General features: G+C 43.7%; 1 protein-coding gene across 2 annotated transcripts in view; it reads right to left on the bottom strand.

Annotated features, from left to right (window-relative positions):
- The window catches only part of LOC144679942 (1-phosphatidylinositol 4,5-bisphosphate phosphodiesterase gamma-1-like), a 249,940-nt gene that overhangs the window by 121,193 nt on the left and 115,090 nt on the right, over positions 1–13,657 (bottom strand). For both annotated transcript variants that reach the window (XM_078540932.1, XM_078540933.1), the window contains exons 3-4: positions 12,648–12,741; positions 12,240–12,287 (exon numbers count right to left, since the gene is read on the bottom strand). In XM_078540932.1, the coding sequence (XP_078397058.1) occupies positions 12,240–12,287; positions 12,648–12,741 (142 nt within the window). The remainder of the gene's footprint in view (positions 1–12,239; positions 12,288–12,647; positions 12,742–13,657) is intronic.

The raw sequence follows: 13,657 nt of genomic DNA, 5'->3' as shown, positions 1-13,657 counted from the left end.
GATTTTGACCCAGTGACAGCGAAGGACGGCAATATATTTCCAAGTAATAGTGTGGCCTGAAAGGGCTAAGGTAGGTTAGCCTGTAAGCAATGGGGTGCATCTTCATGGCACCCTGTGGTCATTGGCTGGCTGACCACTGCATCCTGCCCATATGACCCAGGCTGCCCACGGCACAGAAGGCAGTGGTCATAGGCATCTCCAGAGCAAGGATGATAGCGGGTTGCCTCGACATTGCCTCATTCACAGGAGGAGCACCTTGTGAATGCGTATGGAAAAGATCACAGAAATTGCTTTAGAATCACTCTAGGTGTCACTTGGATGGCATCACGCACTGACATGTAAATATTATATCCAAATGAATGAAGATTCCTTTCTTCTCAACCTCACAAGTGCCATGCGTTTCCTTGTTATGCAATTATAATGTGGGACTATAGGCACTCAGATTTCCTTGACAGCAGCTTTGAAGGGACAGTCTGAGTTTTTTTTTTATTCGTTCATGAGATGTGGGAAGTGCTGGCTAGGCCAGCGTTTATTGCCCAATGCTGTTGTTCAGAGGGCATTTAAGAGCCGACCACAATGCTACGGGTCTGGAGTCACATGTAGGCAAGACCAGGTAAGGATGGCAGATTCCCTTCCTTAAAGGACATTAGAAACAATCGGCAATGGTTTCGTGTCCATCATCAGACTTTTAATTCCAGATTTTATTAAATTCAAAGTTTAACATCTGCCATGGTGGGATTCCAACCCGAGCATTATCCTGGGTCTATGGAATACTAGTCTAGTGACAATACCATTATACCACCGCCTCCATGCGCGTGTGGCATGGGTGATGTTTATGTGAAAGGTATGATGGAGAGAAGTACTGTTGATAAAGGAATGATGGTTACCTATGATAGGGATGTCAAACGTGGCAGGATGGGAACCCTCCAATACAGGAGTGGCCCTTCTCATGTGAATCTGACATGGCTAAGGGCCTCCCTTGCATCCTGCTATGCAGGTACCCCTGCTGATGCCTCAGTAGCACCGCAGCATGGACTGGCTGCTCTGCCTGCTCACCTCCTTCATCCTCCACCTCCTCTGAGGATGGCTGTGGCTCATGTCCTTCATGTTAATGCAGTTCCTTGCCTCTCTGCATTGCCAAAGTGCAGTAGACCGCCACAATGCATAACGCCTGTATTGCAGGGCTCTTCCAGGCCAATCAAGGCAGCGGAAGCACATCTTTAGGAGCCCTAATGCCTGATCAATGGTTGCCTCCAGGGCATGGCAGAAGTTGTACTTTTCCTCTGCTTCTATCGATGGGTTATGTACTGGTGTCAAGAGATATCCCTTCAAGGGATATTCCCCAGGGTCCACCCACAAAGCGGGGTTGTGGAGGGGTGGGGGTGGGCTGTGAAAAGTTGAGGAGCCTGAAACTGCCTCGATGTGAGAGAATCATGGCAACAGCCAAGGAATTTTTCATACACTTGGATGATTCGCTTGCGGTGGTCTCAAATGAGCTGAATGTTCAAGGAATGGATATCCTTCCTATTCACGAATTCCCCTGTTTGCTCTGACAGTATCTTTATGACCACATGGGTACATAACATGAGTGACTGCTCTTCAAACTGCAATTCATTGGTTGTGAAGATCTTTGGGAAGTCCCGAGGACATGATAAGGCATCATATAAATGGAAAGTTCTTACTTCTTTCTTCCCTTCATCATGTCTGATTAAAGTGCCTTAAAATGTTAAGGGGGCATTTCTGAACTCTGGGTTAGCTTCTGCTGCTCTGCATCATTTCCTATTGCAGGGATGTCACATCCTATCAGATGCTATGTTTGAACACTGCTGGCAGCAAGATAGTGATACCAAACACCAGAATCTTTTACATTGGAAATCTCAATCAGGATTGGTAGGCAGGGTTCATTACCACTGGCCGTCTCAAAGCACTTTACAGCCGATGAAGTACTTACGAACATACAAAATAGAAGTAGAAGGAGACCATTCAGCCCCTTGAGCCCACTCTGCCATTCAATAAGATCATGGCTGATCTGATTGTATTTTAAATACCACATTCCCATCTACCCCTGATAACCTTTGATTCCCTTGCCGATCAAGAATCTATCTACCTCTGCCTTAAAAATATTCAATGACCACCCCCTCCACCACCTTCTGAGGCAGAGAGTTCCAAAGTCGAACAACCCTCTGAGAGAAAAAAATTCTCATCTCTGTCCTAAAAGGGCGACTCCTAATTTTAAAACAGTGCTGGACTCACCCACAGCAGGAAACATCCTTTCCACATCCACCTCATCAAGACCGTTCAAGATCTTATCAAGTAACCCCTCATTCTTCTAAACTCCAGTGGAAACAAGCCCAGTCTGTCCAACCTTTCCTCATAAGACAACCTGGTCATTCCAGGTATCAATCTAGTAAACCTCCTCTGAACCGCCTCCAACGCATTTACATCCTTCCTTAAATAAGACCAAAACTGCACACAGTATTTAAGATGTGGTCTCACCAATCCCCTGTATAACTGAAGCATAACATCCTTAATTTTATGGTCAATCCCTCTTGTAATAAAGGATAGCATTCCATTAGCCTTTTTAAGTGTAGGCTGCAATACTGATGCATTGTAGGAAACATGGTAGTTAATTTGCACTCAACAAACTCCCACAAACAGCAATGAGATAATATTTTTGTGATGTTGGTTGAGGGATGAATCTTGGTCAGGACACCAGAGATAACTCCCCTGCTCTTCTTTGAAATAGTTCCCTGGGATCTGTTACCCAAGCAGGCAGATGGGGCCTCAATTTAACATCTCATTTGAAAGACGGCACCTCTGACAGTGCAGTGCTCCCTCAGTATTGCAGTGTCAACCTTGATTTTTGTGCTAAAGCCCTGGAGTGGGATTTGAACCCCGAATCTTGAGATAAGACTGGCAAGGAGGGAAGGGAAAGAAGGAAGGGAAAGGGGAAAGGAAGGGAGCAAGGAAGGAAGGAAGGTAAATAAGTAGGTGCTGCACCTGATGGACAGGACACCAGGGATAACTTCCCTGTTTTTTGCAAAATAGTGCTGTGGGTTCTCTTCAGCCCGCCTGAGAGGGCCGATAGGAGCCACAGTTTGTTAGGATTTTTTTTCCTTGTGTAGCAGCGTGAGGTCTGGAGCATAATGGCTGGAATATGTCAGTTGGGGTGTAATGTATGCAGTGTGACATCTTGAATGAGATGTGTGCAGCAGGATAGCAGTACTGTGATGTATACGTGATAGACACATAAATGGATATAGGGACTTCATTCACTTCTATGAAGAAGTAACTGCACATCCTCTATGTAAAATGCACTCCTGTTACAGAAACAAATGGTTAAATGGGGAGGGGTGAAATTCCTCTTGATATTCTATGATGCTAAGCTGATATATGGGAAGCAGATTATATTTCAGCACTTTCCTTCACTTTGTACCTTAGAAAATCCAGTGTTTTTCTTCTGGATGAGTGAGGAATAGTTCACTAGTTGTCAGTATTTTCAACATGGTGTGGGGAGCAGGGCGGGGAGGCAGGGCCGGTGAGGTGTTACGATACAGATAAGCTATTTTATAACAAAGAAGGTCTTGTGGCACAATGGTAGCATTCATACCTCTGGGTCAGAAGCTCTAGGTTCAAGCCTTGCTTCAGGACTTGATGGCCATGGAAGGTACATTCATAATATGGCCAAACATGTTGATTATCAGCCTGTAAATCCTTCCAATGAACCTGATGGCATGTCTTAAGAGTGGGAGAGTTTCCTATTCAGCCATACTGCAGAAGGCAATGGCAAACCACTGCAGTGCTTTATTTTATTCATTAATGGGATATGGGCATCGTTGGCTAGGCCAGCATTTATTGCCCATGTCTTTGCCAAGCATAATCATGGACCAATCCAATGGAAGTCCCTGGTTGCCAATGTCCTCTGAGAGCATGACACCTGAAGGAGGAGGGGGATTATACAGCGGAGGGAAAATGGTTAATGAATGCAAACCTCCTTTAGTAAACCTCCTTTCAGGGAATCTCTTATAATCCGAAAACAGTCGATTGGTTCGTACGAGGTTGGCTGTTATTAATGAACTCTTTATCATTAGCATGAACTAAAGGTTGCTTTGCGTTTTAATGGTCATTTTGAAACAAGCAGAATACCCTCGAGTTACTTACTCTTAATTAGACAAGGTGAATCAGGATGTGCATTAAAACGCAAAGCAACCTTTAGTTCGTGCTAATGATAAAGATTCCCTGAAAGGAGGTTTATGAGTGAGGATGCAATCCTTTGAAGAAGAGGTCTCGGGGTCTGATATATTTCCGACTCTCATCACAAGAGACTGTCTTTACTGCTGCTGAGAGCTCCATTAAGGCCCTTTCAAAGATTGATGGTGGTAACTAGATATCCAATTTTGTGGCATCTTCCTAGACTGGGAGGCAGTGGAAATGGATGACAGTCTGAGTCTCATAGATTAGCTGAGTGAGCAACATCCTCAACCTCCTGTTAAACTTGACACCCAATGCTGCAGCCCCCTCTGTCTTACTACAGGTGGATGGCTCCAGCCTCTATTGATTTTGACATCTGGTAAGACATTAAAGGATATATCCGTTTCTTTATAAACATTTGGAACATTGGTAAAGGGGTGTGTGTCAGTGTAAGTGATTAGAGATCATCACTCACTTCACTCAAAACATTCCTGCAGCTGAACAGACTGAACAGCACACTGCGTTAACAAAAACAGAAAATGCTGAAAAAACTCAGCAGGTCTAACAGCATCTGTAAAGTCATACAGACTCGAAACGTTAATTCTGCTTTTCTCTCCACTGATGCTGTTAGGCCTGCTGAGTTTTTCCAGCATTTTCTGTTTTTGTTTCAGATTTCCAGCATCCACAGTATTTTGTTTTTAATACACTGAGTTACTTCATGTGTCTGTGAGGAGGTGTTAAATCGAAGCAAAACACTTTGCCATTTAAGTAAGGGAAATTATAATATTTTAGTAATTAATACTACATTTGGAACTCCTCAGATACTGAAGCAGCCCATGTCCATATGCAGCATAACCTAGACAATATTCAGGCTTGGGCTGATAAGTGGCAAGTAACATTTGCGCCACACAAGTGCCAGGCAATGACCATCTCCAACAAGGGAGAATCTAACCATTCAATGGCATTACCGTTGCTGAATCCCCCAGCACTAGCATCCTGGGGGTTACTATTGACCAGAAACTGAACTAAACTAAATATATAAATACTGTTGCTATAAGAGCAGGTCAGAGGCTAGGAATTCTGCAGAGAGTAACTAATGCCCTGACTCCCCAAACCCTGTCCACCATCCACAAGGCACAAGTCAGGAGTGTGATGAAATATCTCCACCTGTCTGGGTGAATGCAGATCCAACAATGCTCAAGAAGCTCGACACCATCCAGGACAAAGCAGCCTCCTTGATTAGCATCCCATCCACAAGCCTGTGACCTCTACCACTTAAAAGGTCAATGGCAGCAGATGCATGGGAACACAACCACCGACCGGTAAGTTCCCTCCAAGTCACGCACCATCCTGACTTGAAACTATATCACCATTCCTTCAATCACTGGGTCAAAATCCTGGAACTCACTTCCTAACAACACTATGGGTGAACCATATGGACTGCAGCGGTTCACCACCTTCTCATGGGCAATTAGGGATGGGCAATAAATGCTGGCCTAACCAGGGATGCTGAAACCCCATGAATGAATGAATGATAAAAAAAACCTGATAACTTTCTGGTTAAAAAGTACTCTTTTTAAAAGCTTCTTTCATGGGGTGTGGGCATCATTGGCAAAGCCAGCATTTGTTGCCTATCTCTAATTTCTCTTGAACTGAATGGCATGCAAGACCATTTCAGAGAGGTCCTCCTGATGAAATAGTGAGTAGATGAATCGTGCATTGGGACACGGATCATGCAGTCTTCGAAGTCCCAAGTTCATGGTTAGCTGATCTCAGTCAGGTGTGCTACAATTGGCCTCAGCATACCTGTGTCAATGAGGAGGAGTCAACCAGGGTGCCCTCTCCTGATTACCAGTGACCCACACTGGAAGGTGGACATATGTGCATGTTGGATGAAAATGGAACAGCCTTGGCTGATCTGTAAGCCATAGTTACACATTCCCACACACTTGTACCATGTACCACAGAAGCTGGGACATGGTACTAAATAGAATCCAACCCCAGTCACTCCAACTGATGTACAGGGAGCTGGAGTCAAATTGCTTTCGTTTTACAAATTAGTGATTCCTATCTAGTTTTATTGAACTAGATTGAACTCAGATGTGATATTCCCCTTCCTCAACCGCCACCCCCAAAAAGCACCGCACAGAAACATAGAAAATTTATGGCACTGAAGGAGGCCATTTGGTCTATTGTGTCCGTGCTAGCTGCAATAGAGCTATCCAGCTTAAACCCACCTTCCAGATTTTGGTCCATAGTCCGGTAAGTTACAGCACTTCAAGTGCTTATTCAAGTTTTTTTAATAATGCAATGAGGGTTCCTGCATCGCATACCCTTTCAGGCAGCAAGTTCCAGACCCTCAGCACCTTGAGTGAAGAACAATTCTCCTTGACTCCCCTCTAATCCTTCTGTCAATTATTTCAAATCTATGACCCCTGGTATTGACCTCTTTGCTAATGGAAATAGATCCTTCCTAACCGCTCTGTCTAGATATCTCATAATTTTATGCACCTTAATTAAATCTCCCCTCAGCCATCTCTGTTTCAAAGAAAATAATCCCAGCCTATGAAATCTTTCCTTGTGGTTAAAATTCTCCATACTTGGTACATCTTTGCGTTTTATAGTGTTTTATACAGTTCTAACACAACCTCTCTGCTCTTATAGTCTATGCCTTCACTAATAAAGGAAAGTATGCCTTCGTCAACTCTACTCAGTCCCTCTCTACCATAAAAAGAACTTTGTGAGGCTCACTTGAAGAACAGGATTACAGAGAGTCATTGGCTTCTGTGGAACCATATATCAGCTGGACTCAGGAGAGTATGGGAAGTTACAAACTACACAGCACTCCTCTGTAAACTAAAGCCAAAGCAATATCGTGGTGCTGGAATAAAGTGAGAGTGAGAAAGACGTAACAATAACGTAAGAAACCTGAATTGTCTACATGGCTCTCAAGAGGAAATGGATACAAATGTATGAACATACAAATTAGGAGCAGGAATAGGCCACTTGGCCCCTTGAGCCTGCTCTGCCATTCAATAAGATCATGGCTGATCTAATTTTAACCTCAACTCCATATTCCTGCCTACCCCGGATTCCCTTTCACCCCCCTTACTTATCAAGAATCTATCTACCTCTGCCTTAAAGATTTTTAACGACTCTGCCTCAACCACCTTTTGAAGAGGAGAAATCCAAAGTTTCACAACTCTGAGAGAAAACATTTTTCCTCATCTCTATCTTAAATGGGTGACCCCTAGTTCTAGATTCTCCCACAAGAGGAAACATCCTCTCCACATCCACACTGTCAAGACCCCTCAGGATCTTAAAGGTTCAATCAAGTCACTTCTTACTCTTCTAAACTCCAGCGGATACAAGCCTAGCCTGTCCAGCCTTTCCTCATAAGATAACCCGTCTATTCCATGTATTAATCTAGTAAACCTTCTCTGAACTGCTTCTAATGCATTTACATCTTTCCTTAAATAAGGAGACCAGTACTGTACACAGTGCTCCAGATGTGGTCTCACCAGTGCCCTGTACAGCTGAAGCAAAACCTCCCTACTCTTGTACTCAATTCCCCTTGCAATAAACAATAACATTCTATTAGCTTTGCTCATTACCCGCTGTACCTGCTAGCTAACCTTTTGTGATTCATGCACTAGGACACCTAGATCCCTCTGCATCGCAGAGCTCTGCAATCTCTCACCATTTAGATAATATGCTTATCTTTTATTTGTCCTGCCGAAATGGACAACCTCACATTTTCCCATATTATACTCTATTTGCCAATCTTCGCCCACTCACCAAATCTATCTATATACATTTGTAGCCTCCTTATGTCCTCTTGACAATTTACCTTCCTACCTATCTTTGTGTCATTAGCAAATTTAGCAACCATACCATCGATCTCTTCATCCAAATCATTTATATAAATTATAAAGAGTTGAGGCCCAGCACTGATCCCTGTGGCACGCCACTTGTCACATTCTGCCAACCAGAAAATGACACATTTATGCCTACTCTGTTTCCTGTTAGCTAACTAGTCTTCTATCCATGCCAATATGTTACCCCCACACCATGAACTTTTATTTTTCACAACAACCTTTGATGAGGTGCCTTATCAAATGCCTTCTGAAAATCCAAGTACAGCCCATCCACTGATTCTCCTTAATCCACATCACATGTTACTTCTTTAAAGAACTCCAATAAATTGGTCAAACATGATTCCCCTTTCACAAAACCATGTTGACTCTGCCTGATTACCTTGAATCTATCCAAGTGCCTTGCTTTAACTTTTCTTAATAGCTGCTAATATTTTCTAATATATGACAGATGTTAAGCTAACTGGCCTATACTTTCCTGTGTCCCTCCCTTTTTGAATAAAGGGCTACATTAGCTATTTTGCAATCGAATGGAACCTTCCCCAAATATAGTGATATTTGGAAAATTAAAATCAATGCATCAACCATCCCACTAGCCACTTCTTTTAAGGCCCTAGGATGAAATCTATCAGGACCCAGGGACTTGTCAACCTGCAGTTCCAACAATTTGCTAAATACCACTTTCCTGGTGATTGTAATTTTCTTGAGTTCCTCCCTCTCTTCCAATTCCTGATTTACAGCTATTTCTGGGATGTTACTTGGATTCTCTACAGTGAAGATCAATGCAAAATACCTATTTAATTCACGTACCATCTCCTTGTTTTCTGACAAGCTCCCACTATTTTTTCTTTGATACCCCGTCCTGCTGTGCGATTACTGTTAGGGGGCCTGTACACCATTCCCACAAGTGACTTCTTGCCTTTATCATTCCTCATCTTTACCCAAACCACTTCTACATCCTGGTTTCCAGAAGTAAGGTCATCCTTCTCTCTTCTGCTAATGTCATCTTTAATTAACAGAACCACCCCTCCGTTTTTTCCTAACTTCCTATCCTTCTTAAATGTCACTTTGTGTCAATATTCAATATTCAGGTCCCAATCTATGCCATTCTGCAGTCATGTCTCTGTAATAGCTATTAGATCATGCTTATTTATCTCTATTTGCACCATCAGTTCATTCAGATACGTTGCCCAGTTCATTGCCTTATGTTTTGTCCTTTTATTATTTTTGTAAGCTCTAGCCTTATCTGTTGATTTACTCTTAGATTTTTACACTGTACTCTCTGTCCCTTCCTGTCATGGTCTGTTTATCATTTCCCATGTTAATACCTTTCTCTCCTACCTTGTCTCTACTCTTTGATATACACATCTGGTGGACAGGCTTTGTGGAGTCAGGTGGTGAGTTACTCGTCGCAGGTTTCTTAGCCTCTGACCTGCTATTGTAGCCACAATATTTATATGGCTAATCCAGTTCAGTTTATGGTCAATGGTAACCCCCAGGATGTTGATAGTGGGGGGTTCAGCGATGGTAATCCCATTGAATGTCAAGGGGCAATGGTTAGATTCTCACTTGTTGGAGATGGTCATTGCACGGGACTTGTGTGGCGTGAGTGTTACTTGCCACTTGTCAGCCCAAGCCTGGATGTTGTCCAAATCTTGCTGCATTTGGACATGGACTGCTTCAGTGTCTGAGGAGTCGCGAATGGTGCTGAACATTGTGCAATCATCAGCGAACATCCCCATTTTTGACGTTATGATGGAAGAAAGGTCATTGATGAAGCAGTTGAAGAAGGTTGGGCCGAGGACACTACCCTGAGGAACTCCTGCAGTGATGTCCTGGAGCTGAGATGATTGACTTCCAAAAACCACAACCATCTTCCTTGGTGCAGGTATGACACCAACCAGCAGAGAGTTTTCCCCCTGATTTCCATTGTCTCCAGTTTTCTAGGGCTCCTTGATGCCACACTCGGTCAAATGCTGCCTTGATGTCAAGGACAGTCACTCACCTCACCTATGAAGTTCAGCTCTTTTGTCCATGTTTGAACCAAGGTTGTAATGAGGTCAGAAGCTGAGTGACCCTGGTAGAACCCAAACTGAGCTTCACTGAGCAGGTTATTGCTAAGCAAGTGCTGTTGATGACCCCTTCCATCACTTTACTCATGATCAAGAATAGATTGATGGGGCAGTAATTAGCCAAGTTGGATTTGTCCCGCTTTACTGTGTATAGAACATAACTGGGCAATTTTCCACATGGCTGGGTAGATGCCTGTGTTGTGGCTGTACTGAAACAGCTTGGCTGTTCTGGAGCACAAGTCTTCAGTTCCGGAATATTGTCCATCGGGTCCATAGCCTTTGCAGTATCCAGTGCCTTCAGCTGTTTCTTGATATCATGTGGAGTGAATCAAATTAGCTAAAGATAGGCATCTGTGATACTGATGACCTCCAGAGGAGGCTGAGATGGATCACCCACTCAGCACTCCTGGCTGAAGATTGTTGCAAATATTTCAGCTTTATCTTTTGCACTGATGTGCTGAGCTCCCCCATCATTTAGGATGGGGATATTTGTGGAGCCTCCTCCTTCAGCGAGTTGTTTACTTGTCCACTACTATTCATGACTGGATGTGGCAGGACAGAGAAGAGTCATATCTGATCCGTTGCTTGTGGAATTGCTTAGCTCTGTCTACCACTTGCTGATGTTGCTATTTGGCACACAGGTAGTCCCAGCTTCACCAAGTTGATACCTCTTTTTTGGGTATGCCTGGTGCTATTCTTGGCATGCCCTCCTGCACTCTTCATAGAACCAGGGTTGATCGCCTGGCTTGTTGGTAATGTTAGAGTGGAGGATATGCCGGGCCATGAGGTTACAGATTGTGGTTGAATACAATTCTGCTGCTGCTGATTGCCCAGTCTTGTGTTGCTAGATCGGTTTGAAATCTATCCCATTTAGCACAGTGGTAGTGCCACACAACACAATGGAGGGTATCCTCAATGTGAAGATGGACCTTCATCTCCACAGCAACTGTGCGGTGGTCACTCCTACCCATTCTGCCATGGACAGGTGCATCTGCAGCAGGCAGGTTGGTGAAAATGAGGTCTAGTATGTTTTTCCCTCTTGTTGGTTCCCTCACCACCTGCTGCAGACCCAGTCTAACAGCTATGTTCTTTAGGACTTGGCCAGCTCAGTCTGCTAGTGGTGCTACCAAGTCACTGTTGGTGATGGACACTGAAGTCCCCCACCCAAGGGTACATTCTGCACACTTGACACACTCAGTGCTTCCTCCAAGTGGTGTTCATCAGCTGAGAGGGGGCGCGGTGGGGGCAGGAGGTTTCCTTGCCCTTGTTTGACCTGGTGCCATAAGATTTCATGAGATCCAGAGTTGACATTGAGGACCCCAGGGTAACTCAATCCTAACTGCCACCCCTCTGCTGGCGTCTGGTACGTTATCTGTAAGGTATGATTCTGTGAGTATGTCAGGCTCTTGCTTGACTGGTCAGTGAGACAGCTCTCCCAATTATGGCACAAGCCCCCAGATATTGGACTTTGCCATTGTCGTTTCCAGTGCCTACGTCAATGGCGGGGGTCCATCTGGCTTCATTCCTTTTAGGCTTTTTAGCATTTTGATACAACTGAGTGGTCATTTCGGAGTCAACCACATTGCTGTGGATCAGGAGTCACATGTAGGCCAGACCAGTTAATGACAGCAGATTTCCTTCCCTAAAGGACATTAGTGAACCAGATGGGTTTTCACAACAATCAACAATGGTTTCATGGTCAGCAATAGACTTTTAATTCCAGATATTTACTGAATTCAAATTGATTCGAACCCAGGACCCAGAGCATTACCCTGGGTCTCTGGATTACTAGTCCAGTGACAATACTAGTACACCACCACTCATCCACCCTGCAGGCCTCACTTTTGACAGTTGCAAAGCCTGAGTCTCCTCCACTCTTGTGTTTTCTGCCCCTTTTCCTGCCTCACTCACGGTCACATCCTCCTGTCTCTCACCACTGACCAAAACTGACAATCCTATTCTAAGAAGCGTGATCATCTCCTGGAACAAAGTGTCCAGGTACTTCTCTCCCTCCCTTATGTTTTGTGGTGTCTGCAGTTGTGGTGTCTGCTGCTTGACAGGGATAAACTCTGTCAAATGTCAAGGTGCCTTTGCAACTCACCTGTTTTCTTTGTTCCTGTCCATCAGACTAAACTGCTTTCTGAGCCACCTGAAAGTAGAGAACAGAGCCAAAGTTAGTCACTCTCGGAGGAATAAGTGATCCAGTGGTGTCGTGGATGGGCTGGGTTCGCTGACTACTACCAAAACATTGTGCAAAAGACTACTTTCATCAAAATACACCTTGGGGCTATAACTTCCTCTGGTAGCTAACATGTTCATGTAAAGTTCCTCTGAAACATAGTATCCATTTTAAAAAAAAGCAATTAAATTTCCAAAATTCATTGCTCTATTGTCAGTTAAAACTGTCCCTCAGAAACTGGTGACAATTTCAAAAAACCTAGCACATTCCCACCTGGCTCCCAACAGAACCTAATCTCCGTTAGGTACAAGTACAAGAATCATACCTTACCTTTCTACCTGGAGGGGTGTCGGTGACTTCTGGGTATCCTGCACCAGCCAGTTCAATCCGGTTATCCATAAACTGACGTCGTCCTCATTGAATGCTGTAGAGAAAGAAAATTGCTATCATTATAAAACGCTATGAAAACATTTCTTTCATTTAGACACATTTTTGTGGCTTGTTCTCATTAAAGGTGAAAATTTAGGGCAAGTGCATGGGGCTTCAGTTACCAAATGTCAGCAGGCAGCATTCCCAGTCCCACATAAAATTGGTTAGATGCAGAGGGAAACTTCCTCTACTCCATCATAATTATGTGTCCCAGCCGCTGCTCGAGAACAACTCTTACTGCACCCATAGGATATGTTTCCATTTCCTATCCAGCTTGTATCAGAAATTGTCAACTTAGTGAATTACATAAAGGGTAACAGTTTTTTTTAACAAATTCAGAATGTGGGTGTCGCTGCAGAGACAACATTTAATATCCATCTTTAGTTGTCCACATATCATCTGGTACAATTGCCAAGCCACTTCAGGGAGCAATAAAGAGTCAACAAAGGTTGGTGTTGGGACTGGATGGATGAAGGCCAGCCTGGGTAAGGATGGCAGGTTTCCTTTCCTAAAGGACATTTATGAACCAGTTAGCTTTTTACAACAATCTAACAACTTGATGGACATTTTAACTGATGCCAGATTTTTATTTCCATATTTTCACAAACTTCATTTGAATCCTTGTAGGCAAAAGCACTGTGAAGAATCAACTAAGATAAAAGCAAATTACTGCAGATGCTGGAAACCTGAAATAAAAAGAGAAAATGCTGGAAAAACTCAGCAGGTCTGGCAGAAAGTGGAGAAAGAAGAAGAGTCATACGGACTCGATATGTTAACCCTGTTTCTCTCCCCACGGATGCTGCCAGACCTGCTGAGTTTTTCCAGCATTTTTTGTTTTTATTACAGTGAAGAATCAACTAGCTGGTTCTGACCTGAACCACATAGTGATCTCGACAGATTTATGTATTTCT

This window comes from Cetorhinus maximus, chromosome 4 (genome assembly GCF_964194155.1).
Source record: "Cetorhinus maximus chromosome 4, sCetMax3.hap1.1, whole genome shotgun sequence".
NCBI lineage: Eukaryota > Metazoa > Chordata > Chondrichthyes > Lamniformes > Cetorhinidae > Cetorhinus > Cetorhinus maximus.
Note: the sequence above shows the minus strand (reverse complement) of the source record. Positions and strands in the feature narration are given on the sequence as shown.